Here is a 23,917-nt window from a genome sequence, read left to right as displayed (position 1 = left end):
GAGTGGGGTGGGGGGCAGCAAACCATTGGGTGAGAAATAGCAGTGTCTCCCTCTGGCCCAAATTCTGGTGACTGTGATACCCAGGAATGTATGAGACGTACATTAAAACGTTCAAAATGGTGCTTTGTGAGGCCCAACCAAGACTTCTTGGAGTTGGTGGCATTTGGTTTGGGCTTTAGGTGGAAGGGAGGAGCCATGGTTAACAGAATCAAGGAATAAGCCCTACTTCTGTATCCCCCTGGGAAGGGGGATTCTAGGGATGGGGCCCAGGAGTGCTGGCTCCCAGGACATTCACCTTTAGGGCAGCGTTTATCCAAACAAGTCACAAAATGGGCATCTCTGAATCGCACCTGGCCAGGCAGGCTGCAGGTCCATTTGTGCAGATGAGATAAGACTGGTAAGATGGATCCAACCTCCTTTGCCTCTTGCTCTCTCCATGTCTTTATCCTGTGGTGGTCATGTCTGTCTCCTGCTGAAAATCTAGGCCCCCTTCTCCTCCCCCAAACCATGGTGCTGGGTCTGTCTGTCCTGCCTTGTGGCCCCTCAACTCCAGTATTTCCCACTAAACTGGGGCCGTGGCTATTTCCAGAGCTGGTCCTGGGCTTTCCTTCCCCCAGGATGTGCCAGTTCCTAGAGATCCTCTTCTCAGCTATTTTTCCAGCTGAAATCTATCATGAATCATTTGTGAAAAATAAATGTTTATTGTCTTTTTAGATCACATACATTTCCCCATGGATCCCTCTTTTCTCCCCCCTTCCAGAGTCACTCCTTATAAGAAAGAATGAAAAAACCCACAATGATTTCAGCCAAACTAACTACCATATTGAAAACTCTGACCTTCTACATGCAGTATTCATAGCTGTGGCCCCCACCTCTGCAGAGAAGTCGGGGAGGCTGTGTCTTACATTGTTCCTTTGAGGCCAGTCCTGCTCATGACAGTGTTCTTTTCATTTTCATTCACATGGTGCTTCCTGGGTGGTTCTGCTTGTTTCCCTTTGCATCAGTTCATATCACTCTGCCCGTGGATCGATCATCACGTTCGTTGTTGCTTAGAGCTCAGTCATGTTCCATTGCACTTAGGTACCACAGCTAGCTTTGCCACACCCTAGTTGCTGGAAATCTACTTTGGTTCCACCAAAAGTTCTGAATCTTCTTCAAGACCTAGTTCAGATAGTGTCTCCATGAAGTTGTCTCTGCTTCCCTCCCCCATTCCCCTCCTTCAAATACAGGGCATTTCCCACTCTGTCCTGCTGACCCCCTGTCCTGGTAACCTCGATGTAGGACCTCCCTAAGCTTCACCTTCGCCTTTAAAACAAGAGGGGACTGGATTAGAGCAGGAGGTCTTCCCCATTTTTGTGAGCCCCTTTGGCAGGCAGTCTGGTGATACCTAAGGTTGGACTCCTTCTTAGGATGTTGCTTTTAACTGCATAAAATACACAGGATTACAAATGAGATCATTTGAAATACAGTTATCCAAATATTAAAAACAAAACCGAACATAACTTCCTGTTTCTTAGGTCAAGAAGAAAACCCTGGCCTGGATGTTCTCCAAAGGGAGGCAGTGTAGAAGAACAGAAAGAAATGGGCTTAGGAATCAGGGGAGCTGGGTTTAAGTTTCGTCATTTGAAAGTGAGGGGATTGCACTATTAGTGGTGTCACTCTCAAGTAATATATTTTTTTTGGAGGGCGGAAGGCAGGGCAATTGGGGTTAAGTGACTTGCCAAAGGTCACACAGCTAGTAAGTGTGTCAAGTGTCAGAGGCTGGATTTGAACTCAGGTCCTCCTGACTCCAGGCCTGGTGTTCTACTTACTGTGCTACCTAGCTGCCCTGGTATCACTCTCAAATGGAAATGGAGGGCCAACTAATGCACACATAAGGCTCCCTTCAGGCTATATATTGACTTAGGCTTAAAATGTAATATTATTGGTTTTTTAATGTTGTTAACCATTTCCCAGTTTAATCTGGTTCTGGCCACACTGGAGTGTTGAGGGCCACGTGAGGGCCTCGTGTGTGACACCTCTGGAGTGGGTGTCCCTATTGCCCTCGTAACTAGTAATCACTCTGGTGGCCAAAGCTTCAAATGGCTTCTCTTTACAATTTTCATATGTTGTGAGTTTATCTTTCCTATTGTTATTCTGGTAGCTACAGTCCCCTAGTCCCACTGACTAGGTGGCCAAGGGCAAGGCTGGCTCTGTGATTCAGGGGGTTAAAAAATGAAGTTTCCTGTCAGTATCTTAAGGGTGTTGGAGCTATGTGGTGAGTTGTCAGGGCATTTATTAGACTCTTCTACCTTGTCCCCATTAGAGGCCATTTCTAGACCCATAAGCTTGTTATAACAGCAAATCCATTTTTTTTCATGTACAGGATTTACTTTTCTAACTGAACCTCCCATACTGGGATAATCTATCATATTTTAAAACTTCTGGGATAAAATTCCAAGGCAGAGTTGTTGGTTATTTTTTTCCCCCAAACTAAATAACAGCCTGTATGGGGCTGACCTGGTTAAGGGCTCTCTGGGCTCTGTATCAAGAAGTATGGATAGTGAATGTTTCTCCATGTTCAGTTTTTAGCCAGGCTAGCTTTTAAACTCTCCCTTACCCATGGCATTTTCCCCAAAGAGTGAGAGTGATGGCCCAGATAGCTTGACCAACGTTCTGCCCCTTATATAAGAAGCTCCAAAGCTTATTCTTCTTTACGAGGTGAGTCCTTTTTGGGCCTCCTCACCTTGTTACAAGGAAAACCAACTACAAGAAATGATTGGGTCAGTTCCATTCTATTTCCAGATGTAAATAGGAGGGAAAGCAAACATGAATTTCCTAGTTGGGGCAGATGGAAGTCCTCCTCTTCCAATTAAATTGGGCAGTTTGTCTCCCCTCTTTCCCTTACCCTCTCCCATGACCCTGTTGGTTTATAGCTGTGCCCCACCCTGTAGTTCATCGGGATTGTTTCTGATTGCTGACTCTGAAGACTGAGATGCCAGTTGGCATCAGCCTGAAATAATTCAGTCCCACAATTCTGTATTAAGCACCTACTATGAGCAAAGCTCTGGGAGGTAAGGATGGGGAATGGAAAAAAAAAAAGTCAATCTCTGCCCTTGAGAAGCTTCCAACCTGTTTGGGGGGGGATAAGAAATATACACAGGTGATAAGATTTAAAATGTGCCCAGGAGAAGCTGGGTTTTTCTGGTTCCTTAAAAAGACTTATATTTTCCCTGTGGTATCATTCCCTGGAACCCATATGAAATTGAATAAATCCTGAGGGCTCCCATCCTTACTGTTGGTCACCTGGAGACAAGACCTTCCACCTTCTGCCCGTCAGAGCCTTTTCCCGGAGACAAGGTACCTCTACTTCCTGACCAGGTCCCAGATCTGCTTCTGCACCTGCTTGTGAGATGGATCTCCTGGGGCCTCACAGGAACATTGTCACCTGCTGTTAAGGGAGGACCTCGAAGTATAATCATGTTTCTCTCTCAGCAGACATATCTCCATCAGAGATTCTCTGCCCGGACTCACTTCTCAATGGCTGGCATGATCTCATCCCCTTATACTCATCCCATCTGTGATTCTGAGCCCGGAGTTATTGATATATGGACCTCATTCTCCATTGCCAACTGACTAGTCCTTTACTCCTGTCCATCCCAACCTTACCCCCAAAATGTCCCACTCCATGTCTGACCAGCACTTGGACTGTGGCCTCTAAAAAGCTTGCTCTGTAATGAACAAGATTCCTTTCATCTGAAACCCATATTCCTTCTCACTCCTTCCATCTTGCAGCAGTCACTGAGACATGGCTCTTTCCTGATAACACAGCTTCCCTGGCCACCCTTTTCCAGTACAGGTGATACTTATTCTCACCGGTTGCAGTGGGGAGAGTGGGAACACTCCTTGCTTCTTGTTGGTAGTTCCAGACTTCCCTTCTGTCACCATTACTCAACAGCCTGTCTTCCTCTGAGGTCAGTTTACCCCTATTTATCAGCCAATCTTCATCTTAGTTGTGGCCCTCTATCAGCCCTCAGGACAGTCGTCTTCATTCCTCAGGGAGGTCAGTGCCTGGCTCACAGTTTTTCTCTCCTCCTCATCTTCTGCCCACAGACAAGGGGACTTGGACTACGTATTGTTGCTTCCTTAAATACCTTAACTTCTTGGTTGCTCAGTCTCCTCAGTTCTCGTGACCTCCTCCTTCACTCCATCCCAGGCACACAGAGATGGCCATACCCTTGGTCTTGCCATCATCCACACCTGTTCCACTCTTGTGTTTGTGGACTCTGAAATTCCAAAATACAATAATAATGTTTTGTCATTCCATTTTTCCCTGTGACTTGCAACCCTAAAGAACCCAAAGAACCCTGTTCTTTGTCCTCACTATGATCTCTATCATCCTTGTACCAGCTAAAGGCTCTTCCCATAATAATTATAATAATGATGATGATGGTATCTAGTATTTCTATAACACTATATATTAACTTCCTTTCCCACCTCAATTCCTTGTGGAACCAACTCAACTGTACATCCAAATCTTTTGCTGATCACAACTTGCTAAACTCCAACCCCGAATTACTCTTACCATCCATTGTCTTTGCTCCTATTCAAGCTAGAGAAAATCACAAAACTGTGGTAACCACACCCACAACAAATTTATGTTCCCCAATCTTGGGTCCTCACTGCAGCCAGGCAATCCTCCTTGTACCTCCCTCATTGAGTCACTACGCCACGTTCCATTTTCCGTACTTTCTTATCCCTCAAACACCCCATGGTTCCCCCTCTCCCCACCCTCTCAGCTGAGAACCTTGCCTCATATTTCTTTGAAAAAATTGAGGCCCTTTTCCAAGAGCTTCCTTTTCTTCCCTCCTCATTTCACATCACTCAGATGACTATTTCTCCTTCCTCCTCTTTCATCTCTATCTCACTTGAACAAAGATAGATCCTTCTCCTGACCAAGGCAAACCCTTCTACGTACACAAAAGATCCCATTCCATCCTGGCTCCTTCAGCAGATTGCCCCCTCTGTCATCTCCACCTCTCTCACTTGTCTCTCTCTGCCTTTCAGCTCCTTCCTTCTTGTCTACAAACACACTCAAGTTCCCCTATCATTAAAAACCTTCGCTTGATCCGTCCACCCCTGCTGGCTGTCATCCGGTATCGCTTCTCCCTTTTGTGGCTAACTTCCTTAAGAAAGTTATTTATGCTTATTTCCTAGACATCCTTCCTTCGAAGCCCTCTGCGGTCTGACTTCCAAATTCATCTTTCAGTTGAAACAACTCTTTCCAAAGTTACCAATGATCTCTAAGTTGTTGAATCAAATGGCCTCTCTCAAGCCTTAGTGGCCTTTGGCACTGCTAATCCCCTCCTGTCTAGAGGTTTGTGACATGATGTTCTTCCTGGCTGTCCTCCTCTCTGTCCTACAACGTTTCAGTCTTTCCAGGTCATTCCTGCCGACTGTGGACCCCACCTCCCCACAAGTGTCTGACCCAGACCCTCCTTTCTTTTTGGTCCGTAAGTTCACTCTGACTTGGTGATTCTCTTAGCTCCCATGGTTTTAAATATTAGTTGTACGTATGTGATTCCCAGATCGCCTTCGCCTTTCTCCTGAGCTGCCTTCTGGCCATCTTGAACTGGGCATCTCATAGGTGTCTCAAATTCAACATTCTCTCAACTTAGCAAACCCACCCTTCTTCCCAACTTGCCTTTTACTGTCAAAGGCCCCCCATCTTCCCAGCGCCCCCCCCGCCCCAGTCACAGTCTCAGTGTCATCCTTGGTTCCTCACTTGCATTCACCTGCTTCATCCAGTCTTGCCAAATCTGGTCACTTCTATCGCATCTTCTGTCTATGTCCCCTTCTCTCCACTCCCATTGATACTGCCCTTGTTCAGGGCCTCCTCATCGCTTCCCTGGACCTCTGCAGGCACTTTCTCACTGGCCTCCACTCCCCTGCCAAGGTGGTTCTTTCTCAAATCCAGGCTTGACCATTTCACCGTTATCAGTGCTCCCTGTCACCTCCCAGATCACTTAGCCGGCCCCTGAGTGCGCTCTAGTCTTGCTCTTTACTCCCCCTTCTCCCTCATGCTTTGACTTAGCTAAGTCAGCTTGGCCCTCTAGCTAGTGTCCTAGGGGCACAGTAGATAGAGGACTGGGCCTGGAGTCAGGAAGATCAGACACTCACTAACTGTGTGACCCTGGCAAGCTCTCTGCCTCAGTTTTCTCATCTGTAAAATGGAGATCTGCAGCTGCTTCCCAGGTTATTGTGAGGATCAGATGAGACGCTAGTTGCAAAGTGCTTAGTACAGTGCCACGTGCAGAGTAGGAGCCATGTAAATGTTAGCTGTCATCAACGTTAGCCTTCATTTCCCATCTCCATGTTTCTGTATGGGCTGTCTCCTAAGCATTCAGTGCTCTGCCCCCTCACCTCCTTCTCTTAGCGTTCCTCACTCCCTATAAGGCGCTGCAGAAATCCCACCATGCGCAGGAGACCTTTCCTGCTTTCCCCAGCCCTGCTGGCGCCTTTCCCATGAGGTTACCAGGGCTCTTGGCCCTGGTTATTTCTGTCTTGTCTCCCTTATCTGAGTGTGAGCTTTTTTTGAGGGAAGGGACTGTTTCTGTTCTTTTTTTTTTGTCTCCCCAGTATTTAGCACAGTCTGCACTCCTGAATCTGCTTGTGCTGGGATTAGAATTTGTGACTATGAACCCTCTTGTTGCTATCTTTCCTTTTCTTCAACTCGTAGGCAGATGCAGGAAGCATCCATGGTCATTCTGTTTGTTATTAGTTTGTGGTTAGGTTTGGGACTTGATGCCTGCGAGGTGTGTGGATTACTTGAGGGTGCTTTTGTCTCTTTCATTTCTGACCTAGCTATCTGTGTACATGATTGCATGGACTGGCTTGAGTAGAATAATGTTTCGCCTTCCAGATTCCCAGGTGCTTGTGTCTCAGCCTTAGTGGGCATCAGGGATAGCTCCCCTGGAACTGTGTGTTGGTAGCTCCTGGGCCTCCGAAATGCAGGGGGTCCTTGGATAACTGTGGTTGGCACACACTTTCTTGTTGTGTGTGGTCTGATATTAGTGACACACCACAGAGGGTGTGGGCACATCTGAGTACTTTCCTATATTACATCAGCCAATCTGCTTCCAGAATGGCTCATGACTGCATTTCCCAGATGAATTTGGCCACAGAGCCCTATTTTTGGCTGGACATATATTGATGGAACCAATCAGGGTGTCTGGGTGTGTGGGATATCCTGGGAGGAAGCAGAGTTTAGTACATTTGGGAGCAAAAGAGAAAAAGAATTAGACCTATTTTCCTATTGAAAAGTTGCCTTATGTAACATTTTTGATTCATATGTAAGTTCAGATTTAATAATTCAGAATAAAAATATTGTTGGCGTTGGAATTTTCTCATGAATCCTCATTTATGTCAGATGGAACTCAAGAATCATATAAAACAACAGAGTTTGGGAAACACTGGTTTATGCCCATACCTCTGTAGGACCCTCTAAAAAAAGCCTGGCTTTATAGGGATCCAGAAGCAAGTACTGAGGGAGACTTTGGCTCTGTATGAGCAATAGGCTGCTGTGTGAGTTGTGCTCAAGAAGCATCCGTATGTCCCTATTACCTCAGTGATAAAATGCAATTACAATAAAATTACAGCTCTTCTTAGCTTTCTAGATTGATTTCATGCTGCCTCCTCCTCCTGCCCTCTCCCCTACTCTGGCATGTTTCAGCCATACTGGGTTGTACCCAGTATCCCTAGCCTCCACACCTTTGTAGTTTCCTATGCCTAGCCCTCCTAGGCTTAGCTCCAGGACCACTTTCTGCTGAGGCCTGTCCTGATCTGCCCCAGTTGCTAGCAGTCTGTCCACCCCCACCCAAAATGCTTTTTATTTGTTTATCTTCTTGGGAGCTGGTGTTGTTCAGATTTTTATCTTTGCATCCCTATTTATGAATATTTTTTGACGACTTGACCATCTGGCAGATTTGCTGTAGAGGGGATACTGTGGTGTAAGCTATAGTTCTTACAAAGCTTAGATTCCAGGATTTGAGGCAGGCAGACGTCTCAAGCAGCATAGTTTCATGGGAAATACACTGGGTCCTAGCTCTGTGCCCAAAGGCCAGCATAGGCTTGATGCCAGCAAAGCTTTTCTCAAATTAGAGCTGCCTACAAGTGGCCTGGGCTGCCCGGAAAGGAGCTGGGAGACGTGAAGCTGGAAGATTGCTTTGTTGGTGCATCACAGCAGGGCATTTCTCACGTGTGTGGCTGATCAATTCTGGGAGTGTGGGCACGTCACTTCTCTGGGCTGGACTGGGTGATGATGTCCTTGCCAGCGCTGACAGATGGTGGTGTCCCTTGGATCTCCCTCACAGGGTCTGTCTCTGAAGAAGTGGCCTTCTCATCCTTGTCCTGTAGGTGACTCTTCAAAGCTTTAATCTAAAAGTGCTCTGTCAATGTAGAGCGTTATGTTCTCATTAGCTGGGCTCAGGTCAGCTGGTCTACCCCAGGGCCTGCTGCAAGGTTTACATAATACTTTGGAAATTTCATCTTTTCTCAAAGACTTTTTTTCCCTTTCTCTTCAGAAGCTTGGAACCATTTCAGTTTTGTCTTGTAAGGAAAATTTTAAGAATCACCTGAGTTCAACATTGTTCTTGCTTGAGGAACAAAACATTGCAGGGAAATTAAGTGGAACTGTAATTCCTTGAAGCTGGAGGGAGGGGGACTGTAATCTCCTACACAACCCCCCCTTTGTAAAATGTGAGTTCTAAAAATCCTGTATCATCCTTTAATTGGAATAGAAGCTCCATGTTGGTTTGGAGATGGCTTGTATCAGCTTGTTTATGAAAAAGACAAGTGGCTTTACAGCTCCATGGTTGATGGCCTGGCCCAGCACATTTGCATGCCCTGGGCAGGAAGGGAGGGTGACCCAATGGGGCTGACTTCAAGAATGTCTGAGCAACTGAAGGCAAATCTTGACCCTCTAATTCTCCCACTGGAGGCTGCTTGTTTTGTAGTAATAACTTTCCTTAAATGGTTGGTATGGGGTGGAGGGTTGACTTTTTCCAACTCTCCGTGGGTGGAATTGGAAAGAAACCTGCAAGGTTGCCCAGTTTGAAACATCTGGGAACTATGGAGCAATCATACTAAACCTCAAGAAAAGTTCTCTGATGTTGTTGTTTTATGGTCGTTTTCAGTTATGTCCAACTCTTTGGGACCCCATTTGGGGTTTTCTTGGCAAAGATACTGGAGTAGTTTGCCATTTTTTTCTCTAGCTCATTTTAGAGATGAGGAAACTGAGGCAAACATGGTGAAGTAACTTGTCTAGACAGCTTGTGTCTGAGGTCAGATTTGAACTCAGGTCTTCCCGTCTCCTGGCCTCGACTTTATCTACTGTGCCACCTAGCAGTCTTTCTGATATTGGTGGGGAGAGGAATCATTATCAGCCATTTTAACCAATACGCCTTGGGAAACGTTCTTCTGGAGAACTGAAAGGAGGGTGGGATGGCTGGTTGGGCTTTTCTTAGGAGGGCTGGCCCTCATGGGGTCAGGGACCCTGCTTGTGGAAGGGAGGATGGACGATAGCATCATCTTCAGACAAGAAAGACAGCCCTTCTTGGTTGTAGTCGTTGGATATGCATCTTGGAATGGTGCTTGGGGTAGATTTTAAGGATAAAAGAGATGCCAAACGCATTTACCTGGATGTCTCAGTGAGATCTCTGAGCTGTGAGTTGAATACCCGAGGCGCCAGCAGGTGTTTTTGAGATATATGTGCATCTGACAACATCTGTACCCTTTTCCTAGAGGGATGGTGTGGGGCAGAGAACACTAGACATAGCCTGTGAGTGGAAGGCTGAAAGGGGCACCTGCCACCCAAGGTGCTCGACAGGGAAGTGGTAGAAGAGGCCCGGGATGTGCCCAAGAAAGAAACAGATCGAGGCCATCTGGGACAGCTGATATTGGCATTGTCAACATGAGGCCTGGCTGTAACAACAATCCCGAAATCAGAAGGGTCTTGTGCTTTCTTTTAACCTCAGACTATGAGAGAGCTATATAAAACAATTACTAGGTTGTGTTGTAATTTAATAACAAGGGATCGGGAAGTGAAGATTGAGGCAGGGGCCAGCAGCACGTTGAGCTGATTCCTTCCCCACTGGAGGCTGAAGAGAGAGGTTGCCATTTTCATTCCTCTAGTTTATGGTATTTATAACGTGTTGTGGTTTTGTGTCCTGATGCTGAGGCTGCAGTCGGGCCTCGTGTTCAACTGCTGGGAGCTTTTGGGGAATGGGAAAATATTTGACTTTTAAGGCTCTGTAATTTCCATCCTTGCTTTTCTCAGAATTTGCTTTGGCTGTCACCTGATTATGATGGAATGCTTTTGAAAACATTAAGTGCTGTTTAAACTCTGCTTATTATGATAAACGCCCTAATCGTTCCTGTGCCAGTGATCGATTAAAAAACAAACAACTCACAACTTTGGGATGGGGGAACAGCAAAGCCCTCAGTCTCTTGAGAGGTAGAACACAAGAAAGATAAATTGTAAAATGTCATTGCTGGTGGGTGACTCAAATAAAAGAGCTTTAGAAAGGTAATACAGAACAATTTTCAATGAGTAGAAAGATCATTGTGTGGGTTTGACCCATGCACAATAAATATTTCAGGTCATCCTCAGAGTGAGTTAAATTCTAGGGCTTGTCCAAGGAGCTTATTTTTGCTTCCTAAATGATGCAGCTTCTATTTTTAGAGACCGTTCTGTGCCTCTATAACTCGATGCTCTTTTTCTCCCTAAAGAAAATCCCAACCAAACGAGAATGTAATTGCTAAAACCCACTTTAATGCAGGCCCCAGTTTGGCAATCTCAGCTCTCCGATGTCAGGAAGCACCCCGCAGATGCACTAATTCCTAAATTACTAGCCGGGGTTCATAATGTATATGTTGCATGCACGGCAGAACATTATGGAGCAAGCTTTCTTGGATGGGGGTGAGATTAGAGCATGCACTCCAACGGCTGCTCGCTAATGTTTGTGTCTTCATTTGGGCAATATTTACCCTAGCCTGGAATCGCTAGGCCCAGCAGCAGGCCAGCGGGGACCCTGCCAAGACAGCGCCAAAACAAACACAGGGAAACAATGGAGCTGCCGGAAAATTGTGTGGACAGGAGTTGCTCGTGGTTGTAAAATGCTCTTAAAAGGAAAGAAATTGTGTACCCTGAGAGTGAAAGCAGCTGAGCCCCAAACAGTATGTAGGCGGCTGGCTTGAAGAAGCTTCCAGGGATCTGGGACCCAAGTGGGCATTTTGGAAGAGGCCAGAAAGCCTTTTCCAGAGTTGAGGTGGGGAGTGCTGTAAGGGTGCTGCCGGTGCTCGCCGGGGCTCCTGTGGTGAAATCAGGAAGGAACGGTAGAGTGCAGACCATCTGGAAAGAATGAGGTCTTCCCTGTGTGCATGTTGTCTCCCCAGGGCCTGCCGCAAAGGAGATGCCTAACCCGTGCTTGTTGACTGACTTAGGGTTTGCAAAGCTCTATATGGAGCTCACTGCTTTCCATCCTCAACAACAACCCCACAGGTGAATGCTATAACTATTGCCACCCCCATTTTACAACATCCATAACTGTGGATGAGGGAGGTTGGAATGGAACATAGGATGTCAGAGTCCAGAGGTCACATAGGACATGGAGTGTCAGAGCTCTAAAGGGTCATCAAATGCCAGGCCTGGGCCAACTTCCTCATTTTGTAGAAGGGGAAGCTGTCACCCTGAGAGCCGCATAGCCTGGCCAAGGCCATACAACCTCTGTTCTGGATTCTAGTCTGTCATTTGGTCCTTTCCCACATCGCGTGCATTTGCAGAAGCTAGTAGGCATTGAAGTGAGTCATTGAAGGAACCTTAGAAACCATCCAGGTAGGCCACGCTCTTCCTTTGGCAGACCAGAGTGTGGGCCTTGGAATTTGTGGAGGCCTGGGAGTGAGTTCTGGTTCAGGGACTTCCCCGATGGAAGACCCTCAGGAAATCATTTACTCTTGTTTGCCTGGCTCCCTATCTGTAGACTTCAGGTGTCACATAAGGGCCCAAACCATCTGATGCTGGTTTCTGTGGATATTTCACATTCCCAGCATTCCAGCCCAGTTGGCTGACTTACTATTTCCTGGATGAAATAGAAACTACTTTGTTATTTCAAGCCCTTCCCACCTTTCCAGTTGTCTTACCCTTGACTGTGACCTGGCAGTGCTAGCCTCCTTGTTCCTTGCGTACAGTACTCCATCTCTCAAATCTGGAGGGAGGAGGCAGTGATCAGCAGTGTTAGAGGCCCTAGAGAGGTCAAGGAGAATGAGGATGGAGAAAAGGCCATTGGATCTGGCAGCTGAGAGATCCTTGGTCACTTTGGAGAGGGCAGCTTCAGCGAAAGGAACCTCTCTGAGCCAGGCCTGCCTTGGTCTTCTGCAGCAGTTGTTCACTAAATGAGTACTTACTCAATTGGATTTTTACATGCAGTTGAAGTGACAGTTACAGGTGGCAGAGGGTCCCTCATTGTGTTAGGGCCTGACCTATTTCTGTTTACAAAGGCTGTTTCCTTGTTCTGCTCAGCGTGGGAGGGAGGGGATGACAATAGGTGTGTGTGTGTGCGGGGGTGTCATGGGAGTCATTGGTGGGGGATTGGAGGAAGAAAACATTTTTTGAGCTGCTAGGTTAGGTTGTTCCCCCTTCCTTTTATTATGGATTTATCTGTTTTATCAAGAGATACCAAGGCCTTGTGCTGAGTGTGCTGGTGACCCACGGTACAGGGCAGGGCCCCTGCCATTAGGGAGCTCATGGTTGAAGATAGACTCCCCCATGTGAATCCCTTTTACACAAGGTAGTGCAGGGGATGAGTGCCCAGCAGGGGCTTGTTAAGATTAGAAAATTGAAGTTAGGGCTTAGTACCAAGAAAGAAAGAATCGTCCTGGGTGGAGGAGGCAGATAGAAGAACTTCAGGCAGGAAGCAGCTCCTCAACCCCTGATAGAGACTTGGGATTCCAGGAAGACCTTTGGCCACTGTGAGTTCTGAGTCAAAATAGTGAGAGATGGAAAGGGTGCTACCGCTCATCTAGGCTAGCCTCTTCATTGTATAGCCTGGGAAGCAGCCCCAAAGGTGTTAGAGCAGGAGTAGTGCAGATGCTCAAGGTTCCAGGTTCAAAGCTGGGGCCTCTGATTCCAAATCCACTGTTCTTTCCACTATGCTACATTGCCCCTCTCCCCCTCTTCTCTCCCTCCCCCTCTTCTCTCCCTCTCTTTCTCTCTCTCTCTCTCTCTCCCTCTCTGCATCTCTCTCTCTCTCTCTGTCTCTGTCTCTGTCTCTGTCTCTCTGTCTCTCTCTCTCTCTCCCTCTCTCCATCTCTCTCTCTCTCTCTCTCTCTGTCTCTGTCTCTCTCTCTCTCCCTCTCTCCATCCCTCTCTCTCTCCCTCTCTCCATCTCTCTCTCTCTCTCTCTCTGTCTCTGTCTCTCTCTCTCTGTCTCTCTGTCTCTCTGTCTCTCTTTCTCCCTCTCTCCATCTCTCTCTCTCCCTCTCTCCATCTCTCTCTCTCTCCCTCTCTCCATCCCTCTCTCTCTCCCTCTCTCCATCTCTCTCTCTCTCTCTTTCTCTCTCTCTCCCTCCCTCTCCCTCCCTCCCTCTCTCCCCCTTCCTTCTTCTCTCCCCTTCCTCTCCTCCCTCTCCCCACATATATATACATGTTATTAAATTTAGCTCTGTAGGAATGTGAATTATTAATCATAATATTTTTACCCTTGATACTCTATGGCATGTGAATGTGACAGTTCTGTAGAAATTCCAGACCCTGGTTAAGACTGGATGATTGTACGTGTGTTTTGTTTTTTTTTTACAGAAATATGGCTATACACATCTTTCTGCGGGAGATCTTCTTCGTGATGAGAGGAGTAAGCCAGATTCTCAGTATGGCGAGCTAATTGAAAGGTACATAAGAGAAGGAGAGATTGTGCCCGTTGAGATAACCATCAGCTTGCTCAAAAGGGTAAGGGGTGTGAATGATAACTAATGCGTTCCAACAAACAACAATAAATTAAACCCATCTTTCACTTGAATAAACTAAAAGAAAACATCGGCGTATTGTGTTTCCATCTTAGGGCAGTGACCACATTGTGGAAAGCTTATGACATTAGAGAATGAAAGAGGAAGAAATATTCTATTAAATCAGGGATTGTCTACATTAGGTCCATCCATGTGACTAGGCTTCTTTGCGTGTGTATAGCGTGTGTGTGTGTGTGTGTGTACGTACATACATGGGTGAAACAGGAAAAATTAAAGAGAAATAAAAGAAACAGAACTATAGGAAAGAATTAACTAAAGCAAAAGGAAAGAGTACAAGGAGCAAGAGAGAAAAGTGTAATATATGGTGGAACTGTCCTAAGAGCCTCTCAACACAGGCTACAGTTTTATAGCCTTTGGGCATGGTTCCATATTGCTCTCCAGAGTGGTTAGATCAGTTCACAACTCCACCAACAGTGCCTTATGGACTAGAGCTCTTTTAAGATCTCTCCCAGCTCTCAAATCCTGTGATTCTGAGTCCAACAAAGATCCAAGTTGTGTCTTGGGAACCTATCAAGGGAACAGACAGATTGTCTGGAGAACTGAAGACCATGGCTGTGAGAAGGATGACTGAAAGAGCCATTTTAGGTCCCTGTAAAGCCCTCCTGGAGCCCTGTCATCCCTAGAGATGGTGAGATGAATGCAGCCTGGATCATGGTGTGGTAAAAAGTTCCTGGACTCAGCCTTTTAGAGAGAGGAAGGACCTTTTGACCTTTAATGGCTAGGTGACCTCCAGGTGACCTCAGGACTCCAGGCAACTGTCTCAAAACTAAAAATTGCAAAGCAAGTGCCAGTTGACATCAGGGAAGGGAATTTTCCTCATCAGGAGTCCCCTCCGCCAGTGAAGTCCTTAGGTCTGGCCCAAAAAAAGACAGTGAGAGTGAGAGACAAAGATTTCATGGACTATACCAAGTTCTTAAAAATCATACTACCGTAGGGGAGAGGAAGAATTCCATTTGAGTTTATTAATCAGGCCTATTGGAGAGAAAAGGAACAAACTCACATGGCTCCTGAAGCTAAAGGGACAGTAGGGGATAGTCACAAGGTTGAGGAACAACCTGGACTAGTTTTCTCTAGTGCTACTGTGAGCTCTTTGGACTGTGCAGGTCCAGTACAAGGGCCCTAAACTCCCTTACAAGCACTCAAGTTAACAGTATCTGTCAGATACAGGACAGTCTTTATTTCTCCCTTCAGAAAGAATTAAAAAGAAAAAAAAAGCACACCACAAAGGACCAAATTTAAAGGATTTAAATATAATGTAATTTATAGCCATTCAAAACAGCTCTCCTTCCCTCTCCTATGAGCCATACGTCCGTCCACCTGTCTGTCTTTTCCCTCGGCTAGGCCTCTGTAGTCCTCCAGACTACAGTGCCACCTTGTGGTGGAGACTCCTCTGGAAGGGACACACTCTTGGGTCCAAGGAGGAGAGTCAATGCCCTGCTCACTGGAATTTTCCTCATCAGCAGTCTATCTACTAATGAAGTCCTCTGGCAGTCAGGCCATGGGCTTCTCTGAGCTTAACAAATCTGGTCCTTGTGCAACAGACAGGCCTGCTAGGACCTGCTGGAGCTGGGGCACTGCTAGTGTTGATGGAGGGGTGGTCAGTCCCCTCTGGCCTCCAGAGTGAGGCATCAGAAAAGGGCTTTAAGGGAAAGTTAAGGACTTGGCTGATGTGTTAGTATACTTGTAATCCTTTACATTTACTTTGTGCTTTTTAGGAATGCTCCGGGGACCCTAACAGAGCCTGCTTTGTCTAATGCCTTTGTTTTTATAGCTGAAGGACCTCAGACCCCAAAAGGGAGATGATGTGGCTGTGAGCAGACTTGTTCTAAGCGGCAGAGTTAGGGTTGGAACCTGAGTCTTCTGACTCCAAATTCTGTGCTCTTCCCATTCTGCTTCCCACACTGCTCCCCACTTTCTGAGGGGTTTTGCATACATTATAGATCACAATATTGCCTGGTCCCTTCTGTGGGAATTTATATCAAGGTGGGAGAAAAAGAAAGCGTTAATTTAATTTGGTGAAAGTGAGAAACAGACCTTGGAGTGATGATGACCTCTGCATGTGTCTCTAATAGGGGAGAGGAAGAGGAGGGGGTTCCTAGTGGCTTCGGGACCTTTTCCCAAACAGCTCTTTTTGCCTTCCTCCTTGTTGTAACTTTCCGTTAATGAGCCCTGAAACACACCAATCTCTTTTTGTCCCTAGGAAATGGATCAAACGATGGAGGCCAATGCTCAGAGGAATAAATTCTTGATTGATGGGTTTCCACGAAATCAGGACAACCTTCAAGGCTGGAACAAGACCATGGATGGGAAAGCAGATGTCGCTTTCATTCTGTTTTTTGACTGTGATAATGAGGTAATGAGCTTCTTAACCATCTCATGCTTAACTAGTCTGTAAGACATTGGCCATCAACAGCAGAAGCCCACAAAATGGCCTTCACCTGGGCCTTCAGCACGTGCAGGGTATGCCAATAGCAGTGAATTCAGCCCGGAAAGATAGTAGCCCTGTGTCTTGCTGTTGGCACTCGGCAGTGGGGCTGTTGCCTAGCAGAACCAGAATTACCTTTCTTTTCACAGTACTCGATCCCTAGTTATTTTTTATGGGAATTGACACAAACGGCTGGGTTGAGCCGTCAGGCTGGACCACCCTTGTCTTCGTGAGCACTGGGATCAGAGTCACTGTTTCACTTTATGTGGGGGGTGGGGTAAGAAATGGACATTCCTGGGACATCAAAAGGACCTTCCCAGCTAGCCAGAGCATTCAGGATGTTGTGATGCTCTTCTCCAATGATGACACCATCTCCACATATGGCAGACAGGTTGTTTTCTTTTCTTCCCAAGATGACTTAGACTTGTGTGTGTGTCTATATTTTTTTAATTTCGAATTTAAATACCTGGATTTCCAGGAATTATTTAACTAACATACTTAGTTCCGTTTGATAATTGCTCTAATGTGAAGTTTGTTAAGCTCATGTCAATAACTGGACAAGCTGAGGATTGGAAATAGTCTCTTGAAGACTCCGTGGGATGTTATGCTTGGATACAAGGACAAGTGTGCCCTTGTTTGTGGTAACGGAAGATTACTGGAGATTTTGCATTATTTGAAAATGCACCCCCTTCTTCTCCTAACCCCAAACCAATCTGTTTTCACTTATTCTTCAAAGCCAGCACTAGAATGTTGCCACAGCTTCGTAATGAAGGAATGTTTATTTGTTATTAACAAGAGATGCTTTATTTAAGTGCAGATATGTTGGTGATTAAATATTGGGATATTTATGGGCTTATTGACAAGTAAGCCAACATAGGACCCAAACGGAGGCATGTAATTCATACCTAATAAGTTAATAGCATGTCCTGGAGGAGCCACATTCATACAGATCTTCTTTTTATTGCGGTTTGTAAAAGAATACCCTGGAAAAACTGAGTCATGAATGAATTCTTAGGGTGCTCTGGACTTGTTTAACCTCGTTTATATAAATTGAACCACATGCTTCGACGTCAAAGGCTTTGCTTGTTGAATAATGAATCAGACACTTGGAGCTCCGTGCAGGGAATCTTGTGTGTTTTGGGTTTTTCTTTTTTTCCCTCTGCTTCCTTTAAGCTGTTCAGGTTAAGAGAACGGCAGGTTGGGGATCAGTGTCTCCATCCAGTAATCATTCCCACATTCCTTTTGACCAGATCTGCATTGAACGCTGTCTTGAGAGGGGCAAGAGTAGCGGGAGGAGTGATGACAACCGAGAAAGCCTAGCAAAGAGGTACCGTTGTTTGTATGACCCCCCACCTATCCCCCGCAGTGGGCTGCTCAGCCATTATGGTGGGGGGAGAGATCTCTCGGCTGTCATCCCGGGGCTGCTCTTGGCTGTCATCCTTGTCCTGGGGCTGTCCTCAGCTGTCATCCTGGGAATAGATGCTCTCAGCTGGGCTGGGACAGCCGGGGCTGCCAGATTTTGTGCTCCTTTTGTTCGGAGGCCCAGGGAGAGGCTGGCCTAGAAAGGTCAGATGCCTTGCCTGAGAATCCCCGAGTCCAGTGGCAGAGTCATGACTAGGATTCAGTGGTGCCCACAAGGAGTAGCCCGCTGAGTTGCGCTTGGACATGGCAGTGAAAGGGGAGGTAACTTTTTAGCATATAACCTGGTCGTGTTTTCTGTTACAGAATTCAGACCTATCTGCAGTGCACTAAGCCTATTATTGACCTCTATGAGGAGATGGGCAAAGTCAGGAAGGTGGACGCCTCTAAATCCGTTGATGAGGTAAGAATCCAGCGCGGCTCTTGCTCCCCTTTGAAAAGGGGAAATTGTTCCAGCCGCAGTGTGGTTGATGTCTCCCAGGGCGGGCAGGAGAGGAAGGAGTATTTGAAGCATTAGTATGTTTCAGATCGTTGGTAACTGGGTAAAAATAGACCTCTCTTTCTAGCATGGGTTTTATAACTTCAGGCTTGCTCTTTGTGAGAAGTATGTGATTTATTATGACTTTAACCCTTTTTTTCTATGCTTAGGAAGATGGAGATTTTGGAAACTCTGAGTCTGCCTGGGCTCATGAAAAGACTTGTGTAGCTTGGGTGGCTCCTCTCTCTTCCCTGGCCCCACTTAGCTCCAGCGGAGCTGTGTTCCCATGAGTCACCACTTCCCTCCTCCTCTCATTCTTTTTCCTAACATCGGTGATCTCCACACTGTGGTTTGGAGGCCATCAGAGCCCCCCGAGGGGCTTCTGGCAGCGCTCACGGTGCCCTCTTTGCTCTCCTAGTCATTTTCCTCGGGGCTGCTGCTTGCCCTGGAAAGAGGCCAGGTCAGTGAGATGAGGCCTATGGGGAGGAGCAGAGAGGACCATACTCGAGCAAAGATGATAACTTGACGGGAAAGTTGCTAGAGATTCTAGTCCCTCAACTTTGTAGAGAGACAAAAATGGAATATAGCGCAGCTCTGTGTAAATCACAGGCAAGTCTATTTGTAGCTCCCCTGATTCACAGCATAAACCTCCAGTAAATGGCCACAGGAAATAGGACCACAAGGCTCCATCACCCACGTTTCTGCTGGCGCTGATCATGGAATTCTTAGGGGAGGCTGGACTGGTTCACCCTATACCTCCACAAGCCATCCCGAGAGGGTGACATTTTGCTGAAAGAATAGAGAAGAAAACAACCAACCAGGGTGACTGAGGGCTCCTGATGAAGCTCTAAAAGAATAGAACTGCTGATTTTTGTGGCATTGAGGGTTTGCAAAGTGCTTTGTCTGCACAATCTCATTTGATCTACATAGCAACCCCGTGAGGCAGCTAATGTATATACTGGCATCCCCAATGCACAGATGAGAAACCTGAGGCACAGAGAAGGTGGAGTGACCAAGGCCACGAAGCTAATAAATGACAGACTCAGAATTAGAACCCGACACCTCCCCCTACCCAAACCCTAAAAGTTTTTACCAGTGGTGGTGCACGTGCTTTCTGCACGGTGTTTGCATAGTGCTTTTCGGTTATTTGAAGATGGGGCAGCATAGAAAGGGGCTGCAGTTGGGGGGATTGTATCTCAGCTCAGCAGATGACTTGAACTGTGTAACCCTGGAAAGTGACTTCCTGTCTTTAGCTTCTCATCGGTGGGGTGGGGGTGATAATATTGATTCTCTCTAAACCTGAGGGTACATAGGTGTCTGCTGGACAGTGCCCAGATTAGGGCTCTGCAAAGTGCTGGGAAAACATCCAGGGTTACTGTCATCTCCTCTACAGTTTGGAGCTAACCTGGGTGCCCAGATGCTATTGCAGGTCCTGTTTTATAAATGAGGACAACATGTTTATTTAATATATTGTTTAACAGTGCTGTGCTCATTCTCCTATGATACTATGGTTTTTACTGCCCTTATTATACACCAAGGACAGGCCGGAGAAGAAGCTGTGCTGCCCCCCATGGATCGCCATCTGTTGCTGGCTTGGTCTGCCAGGCAGCGCTTTCCTCCTCTTGTAAAATACACATAGAAATGTTTGCCTAAGCGTGTATGTTAGTCATCATCACACCATGCTCACAGTCTAGTAGGAGAGGCTGATAAAGTCCTCTAAGAGACACCAAAGCAAAATTGGGCCCCTGGAGTTTGAAGGGGTCCCAGGGTCACCAATTCTGAAAGCCAGGTGGGAACCTCAGAGGGCTCCTAGCCCAGGAATCCTCTCTGCCAGGCCTTCGACAAGGGCTTGGGATCCTCGGCCCTCTGCAGCAGCTGTGATGATGAGGTTTACCTTCGTCCAGATCCCAAAGCTGCCTGTAGGGCTTCCATCCGCCGCTCCTGCTCTGCCCTCAGGGCCAAGAAGGATGTGCCTCATTGGTCTCACTCTTATTAAAAGATGACAGACCCTGCTAGAACCATTAGGTTCTAAGTAGAGGTTCTGGCTAGGAGTCATTAGGAATGACATGGGTTTTATTTCTCTTTCTTCTTTCAGGTGTTTGAAGATGTCTTGAAGATCTTTGACAAAGAAGGCTAGTTTCACTCCACAAATCCTCCCTGACCCTCGCTTCGACAGCTGCTACTTCAGTCTACCCTTTGTTTAAAGAAGTTTTTTAATCTTTTTGTCATTATGTCTCGATGGATGACTGGAAAATAGATAGTAATTAAGTGAAAAAAGATTTTTTTTTACAGTGGTCATTTTACATGACTTTAGTAGACAGTAACTTCAGGGTCTTGCTTAGTATTAGTCAAGGCTCTCACCCAGCAAAGAAGGCCCTCCCCTCCTCTCCTGCTCGTGCCTTCGGGAGCCAAGCTTGCTCTACGTGTCCAAGACCCACTCCCAGTCGACAGGATGGTCCCTAATTGCTTTTCCAAACAAGTTAAAAAAGCAGTTGCCACCTGCTGTGTGGATCCGTGGACCAATGTTAGGAATCTTTTCATGAAGTCACTGTTCGCTCAATTCCTTTTTTTTTTAAATGAAGTGAGAAAACAAGGGCCCGGGGTTGTTTTCATGTTTGTTACTTAGCTGACCATAAGAAATCTGGACCTGATTTGACTCTCCCTGGCTCTTGGCAGTGAATAGTGGGAGAAGGGGCATGCTCGGGGTTCCAGGACTTCAGGCTTTCTTGATTCAGTCGTAACCTTAGGCCACTGCAGGTGGAGGGGTGAGGGAACAGGTCTCTTCAGACCAACTTGACCTGCCTCCTCCTGATTCATAGGAACTGATTTCAGCAAGATTCCTTGCCAGTGACAAACCTGAAAACATGTGCTGAGGGTAAGGGAAAAGGAGATTTTCAACAGTTTGATTTTTGGAACACTTAAAAGTGATTTGGGGTCTTTGGGATAATAATAAGGTCTGGTATTGGCTGGAGGGGGGAAATTCTCTTAAAGGTTGAATTTGAAATTTGTTATGTTTTCTTGATGGATTCCTTTTTTCATAGTTATTGTTTAAAAAGATTTTTCCCCAAATAATTGCACTTTGGTTTGTTTAAGAAAACAATAAATAAATACATCTTCTAAGTGTTTGATTCTGTCTTCAGATGTTTTTGTTCAGTCAGTTCTGTTGATGGATGGCATCATTTGGACATAGTGAGCCATACTTGATCAGTCCTATCACAAGAGAGTGCAGAATGCATCCTGCCCCTCCCCAGCCGATCCGGAAGGAGCCACACCTTCCTTCAGCAATTCTACCAAAACCTCCCAGTTTCATTCTTCCTTCCTCCCCTTTTAGTTGCTGTTGTACACAGTGGACTCTACTCAAAAAACTTAAAATGAGTTTTTTTTTAAAACTGGTGTTTTTCATTCCCCAGTACTTCTAGATGACTGCCCAGCACTCTGCCCCAACTGCCTTGGGAAGAGGCATTTTGACTGGGAACAGTTGAGAAACTATTACAAATTTGTTGTGTGAAGATAGAAACATTCTTGGGCACGGTAGGGAAGTTGCTTCTTTCAAATTAATTTTCTAGCTGGTAGCCCAGTTCATCCCCTACTTGCCAATGCTGTGAAGTATTTCACCCCACCAAAGCTGGGAGGAGGATTAACTATCTTGGCTTCTTAGGAGAGAGATGGCCACAGAAGCCCTTCTCTGCCGAATTAGTCCAGCTAATATGGAAGGGCCTTCTTGGGATCCCAATTTGAGTGGCTGCTCAAGGGAAGACTGAGAGGAAGCTTGTAGAGACTTCTGCCCACCCACCCCCAGCTCCTGAGCTGGAGAGAAAGAGAGAGACAGACTTGTCCTGCAGTGTTCTACTGAGGCTGCTGAGAAGAGGTGCCTTGGTTCTTTTTATCAGATATCTCTGGGCGGCTTCTCAAGCTGAAACCTAGAAATGGCTAAATTGGGTGGCTGTTCTTTTGTTTGTTTGTAAGTAGAAAAATGTGTTGGCCCCCGATGGAGCCACATCTGGCTGCTAGTAGTGTTGTTCCTTTTGTTAAAAATACAGTCACCGTGAAGTTCACAGGGCTTTGAAAATTTTCTCTTTTGGAATCTGTTTTTAAACAGCTAGCACAGTGCCTGGTCTAGAGTAGGTGCTTAATAAATGTTTATTGACTGACTAGATTGTGATTATTTCTGTCTGGTGATGTTAAAGAGTGTAAATTATTTAAACAGTGATAGCAATAAATGTGTGCTGTTGCCTTTGCTGATTCCTGTTTTAACACTGAAGCTCAAAGATCCAAGTCAAGCCTTGGGCTCTTGTGGAGTCAGGATCAGGAGACGAGGGAGCCAGGTTCGAGTCTCAGCCCTTGCCAATCAATAGCTCTGGGGTCTTGGGCCAGTCACTGTTTCTCAGTCTCCCCATCTTTAAAATGAAGAATATAGATAGACCAGATGATTTCTAAGGCCTTTTCTGACATTCTCTGACTGATTCTAGTTAACCACTGCCCCCATGTATACCAAAGGGAGGAGCCCACAAGACTTCTGCCACAGTGCCCTGGCAGAAAAGTCAGGGCCACTGCACAAAGAGCCTGCTCTGGTACCTGCCTCACCATCCTTGGCTTGTCTTTCCCCAGGGGAAACTAGCACTGGGTGTTGGGTTTAGGGGCTGAGGTAATTTTAACAGGCTTGTGGCCCCCCTGCTTAGGTCCTTCCGTGGTTGTCTGATCTTCCTGTGGTCCCAATGATGCATGTGCCCAGTTCACTGTTCTCCATGCAGACATGGATCCCCAAGACTCGGCAGGACTAGCCCCTCAGGATTGTCACCCATTGCCTTCTATACTTAAAATGGGTGCATCACTGTTCCTGTTCTCCCTCCCCACCTCTCCTTTCCCCCCAATCTTGTATCTTTAGTGCCTAGCCACAGTACCTGGATGTTACTCTCAGATACTTTAGAGGGTCTATCAGGTCCTTGTCCCAGTGACACATATCACAGTCTTCCCTGGCCTTAATTGATAGATGGATTTTCATGGGTTGCTTTGGTTAAGAAGTGACCTTCAAGAGAAGAGTAATGCCACGCTTAGCCAGGCTAGCCCTCAGATGCTGTCTGGTGCCCAGTCTGCCATGAAGCTTGGACTCAAAGCCTTTGGCCCTGTAGCCTCTGTTGGAGCTTGGTCCTGGAGAGCCCAGGGCATGTCTGCCTCCATGAGGAAGCGTCCAAGGAAGATGACCGAGAAAGAGCATCTTGAAGTGTTTATGAAACTGCACCTGATGTTGTGGCAGGCATCCCACAGAGTCCTGCAGACACACTCAGCCCCTCCAGGGATGTTCAGTCTGAGCCCGGCCCCACGATCCTGTGGCTAGACACGTAGAGCGGTGGAGTAAGGGAAAGCTAAAGTACTGTTTGCTGCCCCAGTTGAGGGTAAAGGAGGAGGAGCAAGAGGCTGATAGCTGCCCCAGGGACATTCCCCAGGATGGCAGGAAGGGGGAGTCACCACTTCTAGCCTTTGAAGAGTAATAACACATCTCAAACAACTCATTACCTTTCCCCTTCAACCTATCCATC

The 23,917-nt window shown here is 46.5% G+C and overlaps 1 protein-coding gene across 1 annotated transcript in view; it reads left to right on the top strand.

Annotated features, from left to right (window-relative positions):
• The window catches only part of CMPK1 (cytidine/uridine monophosphate kinase 1), a 29,390-nt gene extending 7,882 nt beyond the window's left edge, over window positions 1–21,508 (top strand). The window contains exons 2-6 of the mRNA XM_036757165.1: window positions 13,835–13,981; window positions 16,259–16,411; window positions 17,734–17,810; window positions 18,209–18,305; window positions 20,476–21,508. Of these exons, the coding sequence (XP_036613060.1) occupies window positions 13,835–13,981; window positions 16,259–16,411; window positions 17,734–17,810; window positions 18,209–18,305; window positions 20,476–20,517 (516 nt within the window). The 3' untranslated portion in view covers window positions 20,518–21,508. The remainder of the gene's footprint in view (window positions 1–13,834; window positions 13,982–16,258; window positions 16,412–17,733; window positions 17,811–18,208; window positions 18,306–20,475) is intronic.
• Window positions 21,509–23,917: the final 2,409 nt, after the last annotated feature.

The sequence above is a fragment of the Trichosurus vulpecula genome, chromosome 4, assembly GCF_011100635.1.
Source record: "Trichosurus vulpecula isolate mTriVul1 chromosome 4, mTriVul1.pri, whole genome shotgun sequence".
NCBI classification, from domain to species: domain Eukaryota; kingdom Metazoa; phylum Chordata; class Mammalia; order Diprotodontia; family Phalangeridae; genus Trichosurus; species Trichosurus vulpecula.
This window is presented reverse-complemented; position numbering and strand designations above follow the sequence as displayed.